Consider the following 25,239-nt stretch of genomic DNA (forward strand, 5'->3'; position numbering starts at 1 on the left):
ACTGGGCCTAGAGTCAGGATAACCTGAGTTCAAATCCATCCTCAGATACTTACTAACTGTGTGACCCTGGGCAAGACCCTTAACCCTCTTTGTCTCAGTTTCCTCATCTGTAAAATGATCTGGAGAAGAAAATGCAAACCACTCTAGTATGTCTACTAAGAAAATCTCAAATGGGGTCACAGAGAGCTGGAAGTGACTGAAAAAAATGACTCATTAACAACACAGTTGTTGGAGTTGGATGACTCAAGATCTGACTATCACTCATTAGCTGTGTTATCCTTGAGTAATCAATAGACTTCTCTGAGAAATTTTTAAATATCTGTAAATTAGGGATGATGCTTACACTGCACAGCTTAAAAGATTGTTGTGAGGATCCCTCCAAAAAGTGACTGGTAACTGAAAAGCCCTATATAAATGTCCATCAATATTTGTCAAATTAATTTGGTCACGGAACACTTTGGGGACTCAATTATACGGATGATGCTTATAAATACTGGTTTAAAGATGTTTAAGTGCTTGGAAATACCCCTAGGAACAAAGATATTGGGAGGTGTTAGGAGCAAAATAGAGGAAATTGAGTGTATTTTAATCCTTCCAGAAGTAGTATATTGATCTCATCATAATTTTGTATTTAATGTTTTAGAGGGAAAATACCATTGTCATTGATATTTTTCTCATGGAGCCTCCATCTCCATATTGAGGCATCCTAGGGTTTTGAGGAATGCAGTTTGGAAAGCATAGATTTCAGTTCTTAATACTATATTGTATGAGAGAGTGGATTCCAGTTTTTTGAACAGATCGTGGTAGAATGTCATCCTCATTGTCCTAGCTTTCCCCTCGAATTTCTTTTGTGATGAATACTTTTTAAAGTATCCTAGTAAGGGGATTAAAAATCTTCATTAACCTCTGCGCAATCAGCTTACTCTATCCCCTTACTGCCAAATGTACCAGCCCAGCAGCCTGAAGCTGCAGCAGGTGTGCCTCTTAGAACATGCCTTCCCTCCCTCTCATCACCCTGATCGAAGATCACAATGGGATGCATGATGTTTGCTGACACTAACTCTACAATTTCCCAAACAAATGGCACCCCTGTGGGTTTACTAGGCTCCCAGCCTGGTCCATCCCCTTCTTCCCCACTGTGCCAGCTGGAGTGTTGGAAGGTGACGGCCCTTCAGGAGGTTTCATGAGGCTGCCTTGCTGTGCAAACCCAGATGTTCCAGATGATGGTAAACAAGCAAATGAGGCAGCTGGGAGTTCCATCCCATGTTCCTTTTGCTCCCAACCCATCCACTTTGTTGGCCATTCAGCTGTTTGGCCAGATGTGTTACCAGAAGGAAATTTGGCGTTACCATGGTGCAGCTGCCAAGGCTTGAATAGAGGGTCCTAGAATGGGCAAGGATACAACAGGATTAAATGCACTATATTGAAGGTCATGGGCATTTCCTAAAAGACTTGCCTGAACTAATCTTGTCAAAACCTATCCAAGCCTTTCCTTTCACTCACCTAGCATGGGTACTCTGGGAATTTTGCTGATGAGGAAACATCTTTTGCCATACTTCTATACAATGCTGTTGGAAACTAACCATCTCAACCAACAGTCAGAATTCCATATCTTTTCAACTTAGTTGGATTTCTGTCTTTTCTTTTTCTTCTACCCACCCCAAGAATCTTATCAGCTTGATTCATTACAGGAACATCTCCAGAACAAGCTCAGATCCTTCCAGGGTACTAGAATCTGCTTTCAGCTTGACCATGTCTCTTCCTCACCGTCCAATCTAGAAGCTTCATCATCTTCCATTCTTTATTTGGAGTAGTAAGATAAATAAATAAGAGTAAGATAAGCCTTAACTGGAAGGTTTTATCTTAGATGAGAAGGGCTCATACATTAAGACCTTCATAAACTGGAACCCAATTACAAGAATCCACTTAGGAAAAAGAAGCAAATAGCAACAAAAGAAGCTTCATATACTCATGCCTCCTGTTTCCATGCTGATTTTGTTTCTACAGTGACCATAAAGGTTCTTAGTGGAGGTCAGGGAATAAAAGTGTTTAATGATTTTCACTGTTTATTCTTACTAAGGCAGGAGAGTATCAGCAAGGTTGAAACAAAAAAAAATATGTTATTTAACCTCATTATGTTATAGTGGAAAATTCGATGGAGTGGAGACACACAATTCAAGCCCTAGACCTGTCACTGACTTTCACTGTGATCTTGAATAAGTCACTTCATTTCTGCCTCAGTTTCCTCAGTTATAAAAAGAGAAAGTTAGTTTAAAGTAATTGCTAAGATCACTTGCAGCTTGTCGTTCTGTGACAAGAAAGTTCCATTAAGGAGAACATTTTATTCCCTAAGCTTTCAACGAGATGGCATGGTGCAACAGGAAGTGTGTCAGATGTAGAGTTAGTCAGTTTTGAATCTCAGTTCTGCCATTTTTAATACCTGGGTGATGCTGAGTGAGTCACCTAACTATTCTAGTCCTCAGTTTCCTCATCTGTAAAGGTAGCACTGTACTGGATGACTAGTAAGGATATTTTTTGAGTGCTAAATCTATGATCCTATGAATCAAGATTTCATTGAATTATGCATTTCATTTTATTTTAGCTTATGAAGTCTTACTGTAGTTTCTCCCTCTAGAATCATTCAGAATCTATATTTCTCTCTGGAAGAACCTTCAATCCTCATAAAGCTTCCCTCTTCTCACCAAGGACCTTAAGTCAGAGTGGAAGAGCCTAAGAGAAATATTGCCCTTAGGCATGAGGGAATTGTTTAGCTTATCCTTCACAAGGATTTTAAGAGTGTTTCTTTTGGTGTGTGATGGCCCCATCCTGCCTGTGTGTGTGTGTGTGTGTGTGTGTGTGTGTGTGTGTGAATATTGAAAATGAACAGATTGTTTCAGACTTGGACATTGGGTTCTATCGAACCCCACTTCATATAGTCCATGTCCACTAATCCCAGAAAAAGATAAATTCTGGTTAGTGAGGGGTTGGGATATTGGGGAAAATCTCTGTACCTGCTGATGTAATTGAGTAACAACCACCACCTTCCCTTATGCCCTGCATCAAACATAGCTGATAAATGAGCATTCTATTTCAGTGACCCCTAAAACACACAAGGTTAATTGTCTTTCATGGGCTGCTCATGGCTTTTTGGCTTAATTCTCATCTAATGCATATTTGTGTTAATGAGATTTAACAAGATTTAACTGGTTTTCCCCACTCAACACTAATCATAATCGCCTCCCCCTTTTTTCTGTACCACCCTCCACTCTCTATTCCTACTAGTACTCTTCTGCTGGCTAATTACCCAGAAACCTAAATGAATTTGGTCACATCCATGGTACACCAGCCTCTGCTCCTGTCTATCCCAGACTGAGAGATGGGTGCTCTGGTAACAGGTGCCTGCATCCCTACTGGGTTAGGAAAATGTTCTCTTTTAACTAGTAAAAAGAAACCATCTTCCCTTCACAAATCGTCTTTTCTACAAATTTCTGTTAAAACCTGCCATGAGGGTTTTAATCTTCTCATAATTTCATTTCCCTTCCCTGTGCCTGCCCTCACATACTCCCTAGAGACACGATTTATAGAGCTAAATTTGAATAAAAAAGCTACCTTAATTCCCTGCCATGAAATTCCCCATAAACCTCTAAACCATGTAATATTGTTCTTGGCTTACTCTTCTACAAGAACAGTCATGGAGTAAACAAATACAGTGGCTATCAGCAGTGGCAGGCATCTTGGTACTATGGACAGCACACTGAAGGTGGAATCAGAGGACTCTGTCTCAAATCCAGGTTTGTCCCTTACTACCTGTATGACCTTGGGAAAGTTCCTTAACCTTTTTCTGGGTCTGAGTTTCCATCTCTATAACATCAAGTCCTTTCAGACTTTAAATCTGCATTCCTCATGCAACTACTTATGTGCTGACCCCACAATTCACTGCCTTTTAAGATAGGGGAATGCTGTAACTCTATGCAACACTGATTTAAAGGGGACAAATGGGTTTAGGGAGGGGTAAATATGAGAGAACAGAATGATTAGACAAGGAGTCAGTGAGTAATCAAAATCCCTGGTGAGAACCTGATAGTTTTCTTTTATATAGTACTTTAAGGTTATGAGGAAATCCTCATACTTCATCTCATTTGATACCCATATGTATCATGTGAGGTGATACATATACTATCATCTCCATTTTACAGATAAGGACACTGACATTCAGATTCTGAACTTGTCTAGGGTCACACAGGTAGTAACACTTTGAGTTCTGTCTCTGGACAGTCCAATTCATGTAGCTCTCTTCCTTAGTCACAGAATGTGGACATCAGACGGACATTCAAAAATACATACCCTGGGTGATGGTATGGACTTAGTGATGATGTGTGTTTGAAAAAGCAAATGCCTCTCCCATTGGCAAAAGAACTCTGAATAGCAACATTCTAAAGATGATGGATCAGTCATTAATGTCATCTTTGAATAATAATGGCAGAGTTATTTGTTAACCATTTTCACATTAAATAAAATAGGTCTTCCCTTTGGCAATCAGTGGAAGGCTAGATAGATGGACACTTGTTGAGGATATTGTAGGTGTCAGTATTCTGGTATGGATTGAATTAGATGGCCTAACTCTGAGGTCCTTTCCTTGAATCTCGGATTTTGTGATTATGTCTAGGTAGAAGTAAAACACAGTCCACTGTCCTCTTTACCTTCCTCAGTACTCAGCCCATCTGAGTCCTCAGCCCCATCTGAGTGCTCTGCCAAAGAAGCTTCCAGCTGTCTGTGCAAGGTTTGATTTGGAGGGCAGGGCAATTATGCTTTGCACAGGTCTTTGCCTTTCACGGATATTTGTTTTCATCCTCCAGAGAATATATAAACAACAGGGCAATTAACTGGATAGCAATTAACCCTGTGGGAGTCCATGCAGAGCCAAAAGAGATGTGTCCTGCCTCCTTAGAAATACAGATGAAGGCTGAACTGATAATGGGGACAAAACAGGAATCTCAGCCCTGTCTGTTTGCCCAGAGCTCCACTGAGCAAACACACTTGGCCAGAATTTTCTGGAGTTCCTTTTCTCTCTTGCTAATCAATAAAATCACCATTTGCTGGGGTTACCTTCACACAGGTCATTCTTGTAAGGAAAGGGCAGTAACACTGTTGATGCTCAAAATTTGGGGAAGAAAGAAAAGGTCATCCCATATTTACAAATAGTTGATGGGAGAGAGATGTGCCTAGTAGCTTTTACCACTATGGATAGAGATAATTCAACTGACTTTCTTCTTGTGACCCAAACCACATGAACAGAGATTGACCTTTGACCTTCCCTTAAAGAAAAATACGTGTGTGAAGCCTATGGGAAGCCTGGGAAATAGCTCAGAAAATCATAGATTTAAAAATGGAAGAAGCCTTTGAGTTCATTGAATCTAGCTCCCCCACTTTGCACATGAGGAAATACTGAGCCTCAGAGAAGTAACTTGCCTGGGCTCATCTCCATCTCTCTCTCTCTCTCTCTCTCTCTCTCTCTCTCTCTCTCTCTCTCTCTCTCTCCCCTCCCCTCCCCTCCCCTCCCCTTCCCCCCCTTCCCTCCCCTTCCCTTCCCTTCCCTTCCCTTCCCTTCCCTTCCCTTCCCTTCCCTTCCCTTCCCTCCCCTTCCCTCCCCTTCCCTTCCCTTCCCTTCCCTTCCCTTCCCTTCCCTTCCCTTCCCTTCCCTTCCCTTCCCTTCCCTTCCCTTCCCTTCCCTTCCCTTCCCTTCCCTTCCCTTCCCTTCCCTTCCCTTCCCTTCCCTTCCCTTCCTCTCCCTCTCCCCTTCCCTCTCTCTCCCCCATTATCCCTCTCTATCTTTCAGTTAAGTACATGGCTGAAGTGGGATTGGAACACAGATCACCCTCATGCCAAGTCCAGCAATGACAGCAGGATGGCCCCTTGATGCAGAAAGGCTCATGGGACAACATGGCAACACCATAATGATGTATTGATGGGAGGCAATTCAAACTGAGATGAGGCTTAAGTGTAGTGGAAAGTGAATTGAATGGAAGTCAGGGAAGTTGATTTCAAAGCTTCCCTTTTCTTCTTATTTGTGACACTTTTCTTTTCCTTGCCTGATTGCCTCCAGCAGGAACAAGTTTCCCCATCAGACCTCACATAAAAAAGTACTTTGTTTTACAACTTTCTAAAGCATTTCTCAAGTAGACCATTATTATTTCTGTTTGTGACTTATCCCCCTAGATGGTAAAATGGTGCATAGAACTGGAACCTGAAGCTTAGAAAGACCTCAGTTCAAATCTGATCCTAGATACTTAGTAGCTGTGTTACCCTGGACATGTCCGTTAATTTTTATTTACCTCATTTTGTGGGGTTAATAATCATACCTAACATCCAGGGTCATTTTGAGGATAAAATGACATATATATTTTTTATTTTGTTTTGTTTTTTGAGGCAATTGGAGTTACATGACTTGCCCAGGGTCACACAGCTAGTAAGTGTTAAGTTTCTGAGGCCGCATTTGAACCCAGGTCCTCCTGACTCCAGGACCAGTGCTCTATCTACTGTGCCACCTAGCTGCCCTGAGATATATTTGTAAAGTATTTAAGGACAATGCCTTGTACATGGGATGCACTTAGTAAATGCCTGACCACAATCCCATTAGATTGTAGAGGGAACATTATTGGACTGAGAATAAGGGGATCTGGTTTTGAATCCTGATCATGCTACTTACCAGCTCTTTGTAATGGGACGAATCATTTAATCTCTCTGGGCCTCAGTTTCTTCATCAGTAAAGTAAAGGGAATTTGACTATATAATACTTAAAGCTCCTTCCTGCCCTATTCCTATGAGTTAAGCTTTGCCTCCCTCCCTTGCCCTCACCAAATGCCTCATATTATATTTGGTTTAACAATTTGTTGAATTACGAATTGAAAAAGTCTAGGAAGTACTGCACCTCAAGTATCACAGACAGATGTCTGTCTATGTATATGTCTGTACTTCACAATAGCATAAAGGGACTCTTAGGAAAGAGTTGAAGCCCCTGGTTATTTCTCAACCCTGCTCCCTCCATCCCTTTCTCAGATCAAGACTCCAGGCAATGTTGGGTGATCACTCATTTTGGCATATTGTAGAAGGGATGGATGCATGCTTCAGATCTAGGTAGATGAACTCTGGGGCTTCTCCATATACTTGGATTCTATATGATTCAGTTTTCTGAACTGGTTCAACTGTCCAGTCTTCTCCTGCAGGAGTCATGAGAATGGTGGTTATAAAGTGCTCTGAGAGTACAGACCCCCTCATATTATTAGTTGACTTTTTTCTGGGGGACAGATTTTAAAAGACAGTGGCCCTATTACAAATGCATATTCATCTGAGCTATTCCTGCCACTCCCACTCGAATGGAGTATGATATTAAAAGAGAAAAAGCCATCAGCTCAAAGCCAGGCAAAAGGCCAGGATGATGAACCAGGGTTGTTTGACAAGCAAGCCATCATGAAGGATAGGGCAGGAGCAGAGGTTGAGGGGAGAGAATCAGAAAGTAAACATGTTTGAAATGTGTGTTTGTGTGTGTGTGTGTATAGACATGCACATGCATCTTTCCCATGAACCAATTCACAAAGATTTTAAAATTAGATAAAGAAAATGCAGTCTGAATAGAAAGAAAAATGCCCCAACCTTGAGCTCTGCTAGTCAGTGAAATCGTCTCCTGAAGGACTTGATTTGGATCCTCATTACTAGAGACAATGAAAATGAGACTGGCAAGAGCCAAGAAGGGTGGGATAAGGAATAAAGCCAGCCCCTGGCCAGAGGGCATAAAAGATAATCTAAATCATATTTTTCAAGGTGTGTTCTTATGAGGTCACTCGGTTCTGCTTTCCCATTCCTAAGACAGAACTGACAGAATCTCCACTCCTCAATCCTCCATCACTCTCTGTCTCCATTTCTTTCTTTCTTTCTTTCTTTCTTTCTTTCTTTCTTTCTTTCTTTCTTTCTTTCTTTCTTTCTTTCTTTCTTTCTTTCTTTCTTTCTTTCTTTCTTCTTCCTTCCTTCCTTCCTTCCTTCCTTCCTTCCTTCCTTCCTTCCTTCCTTCCTTCCTTCCTTCCTTCCTTCCTTCCTTCCTTTCTTTCTTTCTTTCTTTCTTTCTTTCTTTCTTTCTTTCTTTCTTTCTTTCTTTCTTTCTTTCTCTTTCCTCCTCTCTTTCCAGCTCTCTTTGTATGTTTCTCTCTCCCTCTCTTTGTCTTCATCTCTCTCCTCTTCTTTCCCCTCTCCCTCTCTGTCCTTTTCTCTCTTTTTCTTCTACCCCTCTTTCCTCTTCTCTTTCCCTACTGCTCTCTTCTTCCCTCCCTTCTTTCTTCTCCCTTTCATTATTTATTTCCCTTTCTCCTTCCTCCCCCACCCTCTCTTCCTTTTTTGTCTCTTTCTAACTCTCATTTTTTCTTTTCCTCCCTACCTTATGTCTCTCTTTCTTTCTTCTTCTTACAATCTGTCTCTCTGTCTCCATCTATCTGTCTGTCTGTCTGTCTCTGTCTCTGTCTCTCTCCCTTTCCCATTCTTGGACTTTCTTCCCTTCCTCTCCCTTCTCAAAAGACCCATCCTTCTGAAAGCCACAACCCCCTCAACAGAAGTTAAGAAACATCCTGTGGCAGGAAACATTCCATTTCTCCAGTTCCAGGTACACATACATTTTCTTTCTTTATTTTTTAGACATACATTTTCAAGAGAAAGCTATTCCCTCTATGGGCCAAGGGAAGCAAAGCTTATGAGAGACAAGGACTCAGAAGTGGCACAGCTTGCAGCTAAAGTGGAGGGTTGGTTTGCTAACAAGCAATTGAAGGTAAGAAGCACATGGGAGGGGGAGGAGAGGCTACCATGTCATAGCTCTGGAGCTGGATGGAATCATCAAAGCCATCTTGCCCAACCCTTTCATTTTACAGGTAAGGGCATTGAAAACCAGAGAGTTGAAGGTGACAACGCTAACAAGTGGCAGAGCCAAGATGTCTTCTCTGGGATAAATACTTTATACTTTGTACTTGTTTCTCTCATTTACCTTTCTATCATTCTTTATATGTGGATACAGGGCACCCAACACCGTGTTTGGCACATAGTAGGTACTTAAAAATAATTGCTGACTGATGCCTGTCTCTTTCCCTACTCTTATTCATTGTTCCTTTACCTTCTACATTCCCTTTCCAGCCCATCCTTTCTCCAGATTTTGAGGATTATGTAATTGCTCTCTTTAAAAAAAATAGGCCTGCCAATGGGAATTCATTGAGGCAGCTCCACCCCATTTTTCCTTCCCTGGTCAAGACAACCTCTCTCTTCTTTGCAACAGAAAAATTCTAATATCCTTTGTTGTCCAACCAGTTCTTTAGCATGATAGTTTCAGATTCTTTTTTGTTTGTTTGTTTTGTGTTTGTTTTTGGTGGGACAGTGAGGGTTAAGTTACTTGCTCAGGGTCACGCAGCTAGTAAGTGTCAAGTATCTGAGACCAAATTTGAACTCAGGTCCTCCTGAATCCAGGGCCAGTGCTTTATCCACTGCACCACCTAGCTGCCCCCAATAGTTTCAGATTCTTGAGAAGTTCCCAAAGGTATCCCAAAGAATGATCAGATAGGTGAGTGGTCATCTATATAAGAAGAGAGGTTAAAATTGCAAGGGTTTTATAAGCATGGTTTCTGACAGAAGCCAACTCTGCCTGTGCTGGAGCAAATCATCCCCTGTGTCCTTCTTGAGAAGTAGAAAAGCTACATTAAACTTACTCTGAGTAAGCTATGGTTCCTTCCCCGGCTACTCTAGCCCATTCTGAGCTCTCCCTTCCTTGAACTTCCTGTATGCTTACAGCCTATAGCAAAAGTTAATCACTGAATGGATGAGTGGATGTTTGAAGGAAAGATAAGTTCATTAACAACTTACTATGTGAAACAAATGATACTAAGAGTCTGGATACAAAAAGAAAAAGAGGACAGGGTACCATCTTCAAGGAGTGGTATGGTGGAAAGGTCACTCAAGTTAGAATCATAGAACTTCAGTCACAATCCTAGCTCTGTCACTGACCAGCCATATGACCTTGGAAAAATTGCTTAGTTTTGTTTGGTATCAGTTTATTTATTTGTAAAATAAAGATTGGATAAACTCTAAGTTCCTTTTCAACTCTATTCTATGATCCTATATTCTTGTACTGGGTCATATGTGTAGGTCTTTTTTTCCTAACTGCGTTGTAAGATCTTGGAGGACAGATACCATATATTAAAGTTATTATTATTTTCTCCCCAAAACTTAGCAATAGAACATATTATATACTCAATGAATACTTCCCAATGAATTGGTTGATGATTGGAAGGGTAATGGATGAGTTTGTTTCATTCTTTAACTACTGGGATTGTACCAACAAACAAATAAACATTTATTAAGCAACTTTATATGGTAGATACTGTATTAGGTGATGGGCTCCAAATGAAAAAGCGAGTCATTTCTTGGCCTTAAGGAACTCATATTCATTGTACTACTAATGGAACTGCTATGTAAACTAGCTGATAATTAAAACTAAAAATAACTGTTAATGTCTCATTGCTCATTTTTATTTTGTTCATAGTGTATTAGTAGTTGAATATTCACTTTGCTTCTTATGCTATCATTCCCCTTCTTCCTTCTTATATCTCCAGGACTTCCATAAACATTTCTAGACTTTTCCTGGCTATCTCTGACCGGTTCCCAAACCTTCTTTTCATTAAAAAATAAAAATAAAATAAAAAGACTGAGGAGAACTAACATACCACACAACCAGTGGAGTCCAATTTGCGATCTGAGATGCATCGGAAATTTTTGCTACAGCCCCCATTGTCCTTAGTGCAGTCCCTGACAGGTCCAAATGAATCCAAGAGAACTTCTAAGCTGTCGAAGGAGGATGAGGTCATCAGCTCTTCTCTGTGGGTAGAGTTAGGCAAAGAGTCATAGAACAAAAAAAAGAAAAGAAAAGATGTCATTTGCACTTATTGATTACATAGACTTGCATGCATTCTATCTCATTTGATCCTTTGAGTTGATGTGTGATTTCCATTTTGTGGATAAAGAAAATAAAAGTCTTGGCTATTAAATGTCATACCCATAGCTGGTAAGAATTCAGGATGACCTGTTCTTACTGTTAGTAGCTGGGTTGTGTCATTATATCTCTCTACAAATTCAATAAATGAATGAATAGAAGAATGAATGAATGAATAAAATAGATATTGATAGATAGGTAGATAGATAAATTTCAGAAATCAACATCAATTAACTCTCATATCAATTAATATATTAGTGGTATTAAAAAACCAAGATAATGAAAACAATATATCCTTATTACATCTTGTTCATACATACCATGGGCATCTATTGAATTTTAAGTGATCCTTAACTTCAGTTCCTAAGGTTTGTTATATATATACACATACATATATTCACACATATGTATACAACATGCACATGGGCATAGATATACACAATACATGTAAAGAATTATATACATATATAGAGAAGTTAAGAGCTTTGCTATGAATCTTGCATAGCAAATCCATGACTAAGTCTGGATTCCCATCCAGGTAATCTGACTCCAAGGCCATTGTTTTTTTGTTTTTGTTTTTGTTTTTAGTTTTTGAGCCAAATAGAGCAATTATAGCATGGAGCCTGAAACTATTATTCATTTGCCTGACTAAAGATTTCATGCATGTGTGTGTGTGTGTGTGTGTGAGAGAGAGAGAGAGAAAAAACATATTCCCCATAGCCCCCACCTCACCCCTTAACTACACAGACACATTCACACACACACACACACACATGTTCACACACATGTAAACAGTCACAGAGTATCTTTACATACCAATTCATCATGTGGACTTTCTAGTGGGCATTATTGCTTCCTAGGAAATTATCACTGAGCACCTTATAAGTAAAGCCTATAGGACAGGTCCCCATCCTTTCTTACCTAGCTTGCCATTTTGTCTCCTAGCATTTGGACCATACAATCTCATGAAAACTCTTCTTGGCTCATAACGCTCTCCTTAAACCCAAACCTACCTGACCTCTACTGCATCCTCCATCACGGTCATGTCTGTCTTGCACTTAGCTGAAGGGTTGATGGCCAGTTCTGCAGGTGGAATCACAAAACTCTTGCTTAAAGGCAGCCACATTCCCTCTCCTAGAGTATAGGTAAACCTGCAGGGGTGCAGAGCAAAATGTAATGGTTAATAGTCATTACAGCTTAGCTAACACTAGAGATGGTGGCAATATATAGGATAGCTATATTCTTTTCACCAGTCTTCTCAGGTAAAGTCACACCTTTTCAGATATTGATATTTGACAGACAAAATGTCTAAACAAAAGGGATAGGAAGTTGCCAAAATTAGCTCACACAGCCCATTGATGGCAGAAGTGATTCTAATATTCATGTCTTAAAAACAGTTATGGAAGGCCTTGTAATATGAGGAAAAGGCTAGAATGCTTTGCATCAAGAGACCTCGGTTTGAGTTTCAGTTCAAGCATTATCTATGACTTGGAGCCAGTCATTTAACCTCTCTAGGCCTCAGTTTACCTATCTATAAAATGGAAAGAAGACTAAATACTCTCTCCATTCCTCTTAGTTCTAAACATTTTTTGAATTTTCTAGGTCACAAAGAGATGACCTTGCAAATTTAAGATGATACCTTCAGCCCAGAGTAGGAATCCTTTCCCCTAAACCAAATCTGAGGAGAGATTTACAACCATGTCGAGAAGAATTTTAAAATACTCATACTCCCCAACCCAAGTCAATGCCAATAGCAATATCTCATGCATATATATGTTGGTGTGTTCAATGCATTTTATACACACATTCATATATGTATATGTGTGTATATATGTATATATATGTATGTGTGTGTGTGTATATATATACATTCCAGTTTCCCAATGGATCCATTATCTCCTTTCCATGCCAGCCCATTCTATGCAAATGTCATCCATGTCTTCCCATAAATATACCACAGGGAGTCTACTCAACATGCCAGGGATCTTTGTCTTCTTCTCTTGACATAACAAGGATATTAATGGAACAAGTAGGCTATCCATTGGTTATCTCTTGCCCTCACTCTGTGACTGTCTCATTTTCTTTTTTAGTTATGATTTTTCATGGCCATCTTTGCACTACTACTGCATCAGTCTTTGTTCATAGCAGAAGAACACAAAATCACAGATATTGAAATGTAATGGGGTTCAAAGCACACCCATCCCAACCCCCTCATTTTCTAGAAGAGGAAACTAAAGCCCATGAAGGTACGATGATGTATCAAGGTAATGATCAGTAGAGCCAGGATTTGAACCAAGGTTTTTTGATTATAGAAGTAGACCACTTTCCATCATATTATAGTGCCCCTGTCACAGCCTTCTCTGAGTCTGTTACTTTTTGGGTTATCCTTATCTTGAGTACTTCAGAGACCATAGTGCTCTATGGTTACCTGTATGCCATACATAATCATGTATTAATACTAGCTTTAATACTTTAAGGAACAAATATAGATGATTTAATCAGTGTGAGTATAACCTACACCAATGGCAGACATGGTTTGCCTTTCTTGGTAATCCCAGTGCTTAGGACAGTGCCTGGCACAAAGTCAGAGCTTAAAAAATGATTGTTGACTGAATGAATGACACTGCAGATTATCACACTTCATGCCTGGGTTGATAATTTCAAGAGTTGCTAACACTAGTGATCAACCTTGTATTGATGAGTCCCTTGAAACTTAGCTAGGCTGGCCCCCAAATGGCAGATACACAATACACCCCAAAGACTATACTGTAAACTTTTCTATCTTGGTTGGATCTGCCAGAGTTTGTGTATCAATGGTTTAGCCTCCAAGGACCCAAGATTCTTCATACTAGGAAGAGGCACTGGAGTTGGACTTTAGTTGAAAATGTGTCTGTGTTTATGTAGAAGCTAATCCAGTTAAAGCCACAAAGTATAGTTAAGCTCTACCAGCCTGCTCTTCCTTGGAGGTCTTCAAGCAAAAGTTGGATGATCATCCAACTTGTTGGGTATGTCATATGGCTGACTCCTTTTACACATAGGTTCAATTAGACAACTATGAAGGTCCCTTCCAGCTTCTATAGCTTCATTGTAAGGTCAGCTGGTGTCATAGTAGATAGAATGCTGGCCCTGGAGTCAGGAGAACCTGAGTTCAAATCTGACCTCAGATTCATACTAGCTGTGTGACCTCAGACAAGTCACAACACTGCTTACGTCAGTTTCTCATCTGTAAAATGAGCTGGAGAAAGAAATGACAATCTACTACAGTATCATGCTAAGAAAACCCCAAATGGGGTCACAGAGAAACAGACATGACAGAAATGACTCAACAACAACAACAAAGGGGTTCAATGTATCTTCAGTAGTAGAGAAATACAAACTCCATGGCTGTTCTGAGCTTATAACAGCAAGAAACTAAAGCCTTTCGTTTTGAAATTTGCAACTGTTAAGGTCCCTGAAACTATATGCTGTCTTGTTAACATTACAAAAGGGTCCTTCAGCTTGCTTCCATGAGATAAATAATTCTGTCCTGATTTGTGGTATTGTATATGTAGATGCTAAACCAGAAGTAAGGGCATAGATTACTCTTGAAAATGTATACAACCTATTGGATCAGGGCTGTTATTCAGAATTTTTAGAAATGCATAGGGTTGGTCTTCTGATTTGAGAATTCTCCTTGCTATTGTATGAAGTACTATCATAAGCAAATGAATCTAAGCCCAATTCAGAGGTTTTTTCTCTTTCTCTCTCTGTCTCTCTCTCCTTTATCATCAGCACATTGTAGCTATATATCTCCACAAAATAACTCCACTAGGCTGGAGATGTGCTAGCCCCTCCCCCAATATGTATGACTATAATGGGAAGATGATCTGTGTTGATGGAAGGAATACCTACACTGATAAAATTTTGAATTTTCTGATATATTAACATGTGTATGTTTCTCTCTGTAATTCTGTGTGTGTGTGTGTGTGTGTGTGTGCACATGTGCACTATCTGAGTATTTTAAATTTAGCAAAGGGTCCAACCAGGGGCATGCTGAAGCTAGTCAAGTGTTAAATTTTAAATGTGAGATATACACTTTGGAAATCAGCAAACACAACAAATCATTCTGAATTTACTGTTTTGTTTATTGTCTAGACTAAGAACATGGTGAAGAAAATGTTTATTCTTCTGAGTAATCTTAAAAGTGTGCCAAGCATTCATTTTTTTCTCTCTGAAAAAAACAGTTGTTACACCTTTACCAGAAAACCCATGGGTCCAACCCAGTAGGGCTCCTTATCCTTCTGTGAAATGGGAAGTGAAAAAAACCCCCAAAAACAAGGAGATTCGTTTACTGAAAGAGGACAGAATGGGGAGATAGTGTGGTACTTGGAACATTGGCTTTGGGATTAAAGGACCTGTGTTCAAATCCTGCTTTGATGTTTACCAGCTGCATGACCATATCTAAGTCCCCTCATCTCCCAGGGTCTCAATATTCTCATCTGTAAAATAAGAAGGGATGTAATAGATTGCCTCTGAGGCCCCTTATAGATTTATGATCTTAAGATAGACCCAGTTTTGTTCTTCTCAACCATTAACCTTTGCTAATAATTTTCTCTGTAGGGTTCTTTCAGTAATCCCCACCCCTCCCATATCTCTACAATGAGGGTAAAAAGAAATAAAAGAACCAATCAACATTTCAAGAAAGATCTTAAGGAAACTGTGAGCAATTATTTGTTTATTTATCCACTCATTTCAGTTCAAGGTAGTTCAAATGCTTCATGCTCACAGTCAAGAATAGTCTGAGGGATAAAAGCCCAGCGTGGGTGGGATATCACAGGGCTGCTGGCAGTCTGGTCTCTCCAACTTAATGTGAAGAGAGGAACAATGGAAGGACACGTACAATTAAAGAGAACCCAGCTCTGGCATGTTTTCTATGCTAGTCACAAAGCATCATTTGTGAATCCCTTTCAATTTTCTTCCAAACACACTCTCCTCTCCCCTCCTACTTACTTCACTGCCCAGAGAGCTGAGGCAGGCCAACCGATAGTGGGTCTGTAATCAAAAAGCAGCTTTATCAATAATACCAGTAAAATAATTGCAACAAGGACCTGGCACTGCCTGTGAGTGCCTTGCATTTGGTAACAGGGGTACCACTACCCTTGCTCTTGCCTGCTGACTGAGATGGAGCTTTCTTTCCTAGACAAAACAGCTGTCAGGGTTGAAGATCATACCCAGCTCAAAGTGCAGGGGTCACCCTAGGGAAGAAAACCAATCATTCTGGAAACTGGATCCAAGCCAGGACCCTGGGAATGCTCCCCCTGACGATTAGGACTCCTGCCGCCCAAACCTGCTGTCTGACCACTCCTTCAAGATGCAGTTAAGGGACAAAGTCAGTCCCTGCTCTGAGGGAGGCACCCACATAGGAGATAGGATACTGCTGTGTGTGGCCAGCTAGGCAAAAGGATTTTCATCAGCAGTACCTCATCAACCGAAGGATTGCAAAAGATGAACTAACACACACACACACACACACACACACACACTCACTCTCTCTCTCTCTCTCTCTCTCTCTCTCTCTCTCTCTCTCTTCAATAATGCAGCTGGCTAAATAAAAGCATTATCACCACTCTCAAACAGAGACCCTCCCCTCCTTTGACAAAGATTAGGCAGATCACTCTAATTAGGTGAACTCTCAATCGTCCCAAGACCTGAAACTAAGGATGCAGGTGGGCATGTGAGTAGAATGAGGCAGTCAGGACGTTGACTAGAAAAATAATAAAAGAGCAGATTCTGTCAGACCATAGCTGCCTAGACAAGAAAGGAAAAAATGGATAATAGATCACATGAGATAATATATGTAAAATGCTTTGCAACCTTAAAGCTCTGTCTAAATTCTAACTATTATTGTTATCATTCATAATAATAATAGCCAGCCTTAGATCTAGTAAGACATGAATTTAAATCCTAACTCTGACACATACATACGATGTGATCCTTGTCAAATCACTTAACCTTATTGTGCTAGACAACTTAATGATGATGGTGATGCTGATGATACATGGAACTAATAATGCTTTAATAATATAATGCTTTAAGGTTTGCCAAGAATTTTGTATATAAAATCTCATTTAATCCTCACAATAACCCTGAAAAGTAGGTACTATTATTATCATTATTTTATAGATGAGGAAACTGAGGTTGAGAGAGCCTATTTAAAGGGTTATCAGATTGTGTCTGGGACAGTATTTAAGCTCAGGTCTTCCTAACTTCACATCCAGAGGGCTTTGTGCTGCTGGGAGATCATAAGATGAAGAGAAGGTAGCAACCTATATTGATAAAGGGAATTTCCTCATCTAAGGAAGTCTTTATACCAATAAAATCACAAGTCCAGTCTACAGCCCAAACTACCCAACAATAACATTGATAGTTGAAGAACAAGAATAGCTGCTAAAGTTGAGGCTGTGCATGGTGTATAAGACTGTATGTTCATGAAGAACCACGAGTTATCTTGAATCATGAAAGAAAACAGGATCAAGGGGGACAGTTTGTAAGTTTTCTCATCTGTAAACTAAAGGGGTTTGGTTAGATGATCTCTAGCCAAAAAATCCCTCTTTGGGCATTTTATGGCTCAGAGAATAGGGATGCCTCCCAATGATTGGCTGACTGAGGTTCAAGAAGACAGACTTTTGTCAAAAGAGCTGACCCTTTTGCAGTCTACAAATATGGGTTATGACACAAATTTATGTCCTCCTCTTTCCTCCTTTTTTTTTTCTTTTCCTAAGTCTGCTCCACGTGGGACTTCTAGACTAGAGTCAGAAATTTTCCCCTTTGGCTCCCAGGATAAGAAAATGGCAACTTGCAGGAGAAGCACCAAGTGAACTGCCTAGCTTGCCTGGGTTGCCACAGTGGGAAGTCCATGGACACTGGGTTCCTGGTTTCCTTCTCGCTTTCTGTTTCCATTGCTGAGAACAGGTCAGAGACCAAAGTTCCTAAGAATGAGATTTTCATGCATATTTGAAAGTTCCCAAGAAATCAAGATTTGCTGGATTCCAGTATCAGACACCAATCTCCTAGAGGAAGAAGGTTCCTCAATAGCTACTTCTTGGGGAAGAAATAGACTCCTCACTAGAAGATTGAGTGGGGCAGAGCAAGAGCTCTGAACCTTACCAACCCTGCTATTACACCAACTTGGATAGTGTGAGTCTGAAATGAATGGGAAGTATCTGTTCATCAGAGTCTCAGGCTGTTTGAATCCTTTCCATTTGTTTCTTTGTTCATGGGCTTCTAAGAATCTTTTATGTCCTATTCATTTTCTGTAGCAGAGAAAATAAAGTTTGAGCCATACTTAATATCTATGGAACTTGTTGTCCACCTCTGTGACAGACTAGATATGAGCCATATCTAAGCTCTAGAAAAGAGATTTCTTGGAAGTTTCTGGGGTGGGGAACATATGTCAAAGATAAGTGTCCCTTTTAGAGTTAACCCCCAGCACCACATCTAGGTTCACATGAGTACAGCATTACATTAGTTACAAATCTTATCTGTCTAATTAGATTAAAAGCTGCCTGTAGTCAGAGACTATGCATTATTGCATCTTCATGTCCCTAGTGCCTTGAACTTGATGTCTTTGATCACAGCAGATCATCCACCATGATTTGGCCAATATTTATGAATCATCTCATATACATGAGGTGCTATGTCAGACATTGGGGATTAAAAAAAAACAAACAAAAAATTAGTAAAATTTTGCTAAATTTAATTGAGTATATGTAGGTAGTTTCTGTCCACACTTTCCAATTTAAATTCTTCTTCATTGTATTTACATGGTTCCAAGAAAAAAATAAGCATATATGTATGTATGTGTGTGTGTGTGTGTGTATATATATATATATATATATATATATATATATATATATATACACAGGCACACACACACATATATATATATACATACACATATATCTACACCTCTATTATCTTATCTCTCTGACTGTCCATGTCTTTCTTTCTGTCTATCTACTCTTAAGTGCATTTTATCTTTAAGGAATTCCCATCATTCTTAAATCTTATTCTTTTGTGTAGAAATTCAAATCACCTCTATCTAATCTCTATCCTCTCAACCAGCTGCTCAATACTAAACCTTCATTTCTCTTCTGAAGCTATTGTCTTTTAATCAGCAACAGGGAAGAAAGTAACAACTAAATATTCTTCCAAGGTCTTGTTTGGTTTTCTGTCTGGGATGTCATAATCTCTGATGATGTTTTCTAGGTTCCTTTTCACCATATCATTTGTGCCCTTACATATCATCAAAAGTAGGTCATAGTTATCATGTTGGATAAGTCCTGGAATGGTTTCTGGTACAACCTGGATATATGCCCTTCTTTCATGTCTCCCCTTAATAGGGAGTCATCAATTACCATAGCTCATGTCAATCTTCCTCTGGCCATAATTGGAGAGCCTCTTTATCTTTTGGTCTCTGTTGTTATTCCTTGCAGGTCAAAGAATGAGCTGTATTTACCCTGGATTGTCCAATTTCCTTCTATATTACAGGAAGAACCTCATAACTACTATTTACCTTCAGGTGTCCAGTGGTCCTTATTCCTTTTCTCTGTGTCAGATTCTTCACTGCCCACTTCTCTGACACAAGTCAAGATCCCCTTTAGCCCTTTCAGATCCATTGCTTTGTTGTTTGTGATCTTAATGTCTTCAATTTTTCATAATTTTGGATCTCCCCACCTCACACCCAGGCTAGAATTATAGGGGCTACTTGCTGATCCATTCCCACTAATGATTGTTGGCATTGTGCTTTGACTAGCTCTATTTCTCTCCTAAGTCAAGCTGGCTCCTCCTTAAACAATGTGATGATGCCCCACTCTAAGGGGGTTTATCATATCAATGCCAAACCATAGACACCAGATTGGCATGGTCCATACAGCTCATTAAAGCTCAGGACTCAACAAGTCCTCTAGTCTCGACTTCCCTAGTATCTGAGATTAGAGATGCCAACTGGCTCAGCACCTCCCACCTCCTTAAAGGAAATATTTCACTCTTTTCTGGTATAGTGTAAAGAGCATTGGCTTTGGAGTCTCAGTATCTGGGTTCAAATCTTGTCCATATTTATGTAACCTTAGACAAGTCACAATTTCTGTGGGCTTCAGGTTCCTCCAAGTGAAAGGTCAGAGTTGAGTTGACCTAGTTGGCCTCTAAAATCCCTTCTAGCTCTAAAGCTCCTGAATAGCATATATGGTTTCATTTTTTTCCTATTTGTATCTGGTTCTTAGCACATAGTCTAAGGACTGAATTTGTAGTTTCACTGGTCTAAGGAACTCACTTAATCAATGCCTGCTGTCACCTTCTCTTCATCTTGGAGTCTTAGAGAGTTACATGAAACATTAAGGGATTAAATGAATTACCCAGACCAATCAAGCAGATATGAATAAGAGGCATAACTTGAACCCACTTCTTGCCTTCAAGGTCATTACTCTATTTCTTTCTCCATGCTGTCATTGCTGCTTGGTACATGATAATTACTTAAACACTTCTTCCCTCCCTCTTTGCCTTCCTTTCTTCCTCCCTTTTTTCTCCTTTCCTTTCTTCTTTCCTTCTTTCTTCCCTCCCTTACTTTTTTATTCCTCCCTCCCTTTCTTTCTTCTTCCTTTCCTTCCTTCCTTTCCCTCCCTTCTTTCCTTAATCTCTCCTCTCCTTCCTTCTTTCCTTCCTTCCTTCCTTCCTTCCTTCCTTCCTTCCTTCCTTCCTTCCTTCCTTCCTTCCTTCCTTCCTTCCTTCCTTCCTCCCTCCCTCCTTTCTTTCATTTCTTTCTCTATCCCTCCCTACCTTTTCCCTTTCTTTCCTCATTCCCTCCTTCTCTTCCCCCTTTTCTACCTCTGTAACTTCTTTCTTTCCCTCATATTTCCCCTTTTCCTTCATTTCTTCCTTTCTCCTTCTTTCCTCCTTTCCTTCTTTTTTCTCTTTCTCCTTCCCTTCCTCTCTCCATTTCTCCCTCTCTTCCTTCCTTCCCTCTCCCGATAATTTGAAAAACAGAGGACTTCTTTGGGCCCTTTCATCTCCGCATCATGGAGAGTAGCCTACTAACACTTTGTGTCCAGATTATAGTTACTTAACCAAGGCTGAAAGACGCAAACATTGTAGATCCTATGAAGGGCACTGTAAAGTTCTTTCTGCCTGGTATGTTTATTGGCTTACAGAACTTCACTCTCCAGTCACTTTTCTTTTTCATTTTTTCTTAGCAGCTGTGGTGGGCAATTCTCCTGGCAAACTGCCTGATAGCCACACATTTCCAGATCACTAGGGGCTATGCTGCTGGGGGCTCCAGAGAAAGGCTTTAGTTATTTATCTCACTCTTCCTGCCTTTTCTCCTGAGATAAGGCTAGCTTGTTCAACTGTCTTTGCTTGGCAATTAAAAGTTCCTGACAAAAGCCCAATGCAAACAACAGTTGCTGTAGATGAGAAGTTATCTGGCTGAATGCAATTACCAACCACTTCACACCTTCCTCCTCTTCTATCCTCCCCATGATCAGTTTTTGGAAGCCATTTCCTACATCTTTGCTTCTCTTCTCGTCCTTGTTTCCCATTCCCACTGAGGGTAGGAAACAACGACTCAAACAGCAGCTGGAGGGATTTGGAATAGAAATTACAGGGAAATTATTTTTAATAAGAAAATTCTTTGAAGTCTATTCTGCAAGATAGTAGAGTTTGCTGCCAAGGGAGGTGGAATAAAATTGAAGGAAATAAGGATGTTTAGCCTTTAGAAAGGAGACTGGAAAGGGGGGGAGGGAGGGAGGAATGAAAACTGCCTTCAAGTATTTAAGGGACTGTCAAGTGGAAGGGAGAATAGTTTTGCCTTTTTTGGCCCCAGGAGTTGAAGTCATTTTAGTCATGTCCAACTCTGTGACCCCATTTGGGGTTTTCTTGGCAAAGATACCTGAGAGGTTTGTTCCATTCCTCCAAGGAGAAGATCCAGGAGCAATGGATAGAAGGAACCAAGGAATAGATTTGATATAAGGGAAATCTTCTGGACACTTAGAGCTTAATATAAATAAAATTAGTGGGAAGTAATGGTCCCTTTCCTGTCCTCTAGGTACTGGAGAACTTCAAGAAAAACCTTGGTGACTCTTTGTCTGGGTTATTAGAGAGGGGATCTTGTCTGGTATTGCTGAACTAGTGGTGTCAGTTATCCCTTTCATCTCTGAGATATGATGCTTCTCAATCATTTTATAATAAAGAACACTGCCTAAGAAAGTTCAGGCAAACCATCTGAAGGCCAGGACATTGTGGCTAGGTTGCATAATTGATGGAACATGGGATTTGAAATGAGGAAGACCTGAGTTTAAATTCTGCCTCAAACTTCTGCTAACTCTGTGAACCTGAGTATGTCACTTAACCCCTCTCAACCTCTGTTTTCTCTTTTGTAAAAACCGGGGAAATAATACCTCCCAGGGTCTGAGTATCAAATGATTAACAGATATAAAGCACTTTGCAAATCTCAAAGTGCTATAGCAATGCTATCTGTTAGTATTGCTCAAATGTCTTCTCGAGCTGATTCTATAACTATGACAATGAAATTCTGGGATCTCCCTTTTGGTTGCACAACCTTCCCAATAGCCCCAAATGCCAAATATGGAGAAAACAATTGTGGAAAATCTGTGTTCTCTGAAAACTCATTTGTGTTTTTTTTCCTTACAAATTTGGCAAGACTCTCTTCAGAAATATCACAAGAAAGAAGTTGTGGGAGACCCTGGAATGCCTTCCCAAGCTAAACCTTCTGTTCTACCTACCCACAATCGTTATTGTTATGGGCTATTGCAGCTTCTCCCAGAGCCCTGAAAAGTGCTTTCCAATACTTCTTCCAAAGCACTGAGCTCTTTGCTCAAAGGCAAGCACTTACACACATACACACATACCTCCAAGCATGACCTTATGTGGAACAGGATTTATGGGAATCAGTGATTGGTGGCCTGGCAGCCCTTCCTTCTCCATCCTCAACTCCTCATTCTCTTTCACTCCACTATGTTCAATCCATTGCTGGGTCCTTTCTATTCTATCATTTTTTTAATTCTTTTTTTTTTCCTTTTTTGTTTTTGCAGGGCAATGAGGGTTAAGTGACTTGCCCAGGGTCACACAGCTACTGTCAAGTGTCTGAGACTGGATTTGAACTCAGGTCCTCCTGAATCCAAGGCCAGTGTTTTATTCACTGTGCCACCTAGCTGCTCCTTTTCTATTCTATCCTTAAACACCTCTCATATATGCTCCCTTCTCTCCTCAGACACTGCCACCACAGGGTACAGACCTTTATCATCTCATGCCTAGACTGGTGAAATAGTCCTTTGATGGGCCTTTGGGTCTATAGTCTTCTTGCTTCACTCCAGTCTATCCAGATTCTATTTAATCATCAAATTGATCTTCCTAAAGCATAAATTTTACCATGTCACTTCCCCCCCCCCCCAATCAACTCTAGTGACTACCAATTACCTCCCGGGTCAAATACCAAACTCATTGTTTGGCTTTTAAATCCCTTCATAACGCAGTCTCTTTCTACCTTTTCTGGACTTTTTACACCTTACCCTTCTTCATATCTTCATAATCTCTAAGTTCCAGGGACTCTGGCTTCCCTTTCTGCTTCGTATACAAGACATTTCATCTGCACACTCTGGATTTTCATTGGCTGCCCCCATGCCAGCAATATTCTCCTTCCTGGTGTCTGCCTCCTGCCTTCCCTGGTTTCTTTCAAGTACTAGGTAAAACCCCACAAGAAGCCTTTCCTGATCCTCCTTAATGCTAGTGCCTTTCCTCTGAGATTATCTCCACTTTATCCTTTCTCTGTGTCTCTTTGTCTCTCTCTGTGTTTCTGTCAGTTTCTGTCTCTGTCTTTCTCTCTGACTCTGGGTCTCTCTGTGTTTCTGTCAGTTTCTGTCTCTCCCCCATCCCTGTCTCCTTCTCTCCCTCCCTTCCCTGTCTCTCTTTCTTGTCACTCTCATCCCCCTCCTTATACATGCACATATTATATATATAATTGGTTGCATGTTGTTTGTTCCATTGGACTTAAGTTCTTTGAAAATATGGACGATTTTTGCTTTTCTTTAAATCCACACCACTTAGTACAGAGTTTGACACATAACTGGCGTCTTAATAAATACTTATTGAGTTGATTTGACTTTCTCACAATGGTTGCTAGGGACATAGATATAGGACCTGGGTCCTTCTAAAGTAGGCCTTCTTAACATTTTGTGTCATGAACTACTTCTGCAATTGGTGAAGACTGAACTAGGTGGCACAAAAGATGGAGTGCAGCCTCTGGAGTCAAGAAGATTCATCTTCCTGAGTTCAAATCTGACCTGAGCCACTTACTAGCTGAGTGACCCTGGGAAAGTCACTTAACCCTGTTTGCCTCAGTTTCCTTATCTGTAAAATGAGCTGAAGAAGGAAATGGCAAACCACTCAGGTATCTTTGCCAAGAAAACCCCAAATTGGGTCACAAGGAGTTGGACATGAGTGAAATGACTCCAAAAACAATATGGACCCCTTCCTAGAATATTTTAAATGCATCACATAGGACTATGAAGGAAATCAAAGATTAGTGGAATTAAAGATGTATTTTCCCCATCCCCAACCCCCCTGAAGTCTATTCACTGACTCCATAAATACCAGATTAAGAACTTCAGCTTTAAAACAAGCTAGTGAGACTGCGATAGTTTCAGTACTCTCTAAGAGCTGACCTCTACTATAAGGAGAGTTTTTGTGCAGAACTTCTTTTCAGGCTCCTGGCCTAGGGTGGGGGCAGTGGGTAGTGTTTGATGGCACACTCACAGCCTTTGGATAAGGGATATGATTGTCCCAATGTTGACAGGATCTTTGGGACTGGGAATGATCAAGGCCAGGTTAGAACTTCCAGGATAGGGCTTCTCTGAAATCACAGCTAATCTTCTCAGCCCCTTCCTAGTTCAGACCCAAGAGAGGATAATTTATAGGAAAGAATTTGAGATCAAACAACCAAAATTGTTAGAACAGCTTCTAGACATTGGTATCCCAGTCAGGGTCCAAGGACAACAACATTGAAAAGTCTCTCTCTTCATGCTACGCAAATCCTTCAAACCAGCCCTGGGCCAATCCTATTAAGAAAGGGCAGTTTGCCCTGGACTGTCACCAAGAAAAGGAAAAGAGAAAATTCAAGGCACGGTAAAGAGGTGCTACTATGAATCAGTACTGGAGCCATGGGCAAGGTTTATGAG

General features: G+C 40.3%; 1 protein-coding gene across 2 annotated transcripts in view; it reads right to left on the minus strand.

Moving 5' to 3' along the window:
- ASTN1 (astrotactin 1) overlaps positions 1–25,239 on the minus strand; it is a 469,489-nt gene that overhangs the window by 115,205 nt on the left and 329,045 nt on the right. For both annotated transcript variants that reach the window (XM_043964036.1, XM_043964035.1), the window contains exons 10-11: positions 12,028–12,165; positions 10,749–10,899 (exon numbers count right to left, since the gene is read on the minus strand). In XM_043964036.1, coding sequence (XP_043819971.1) covers positions 10,749–10,899; positions 12,028–12,165 — 289 coding nt within the window. The remainder of the gene's footprint in view (positions 1–10,748; positions 10,900–12,027; positions 12,166–25,239) is intronic.

The sequence above is a fragment of the Dromiciops gliroides genome, chromosome 4, assembly GCF_019393635.1.
Source record: "Dromiciops gliroides isolate mDroGli1 chromosome 4, mDroGli1.pri, whole genome shotgun sequence".
NCBI lineage: Eukaryota > Metazoa > Chordata > Mammalia > Microbiotheria > Microbiotheriidae > Dromiciops > Dromiciops gliroides.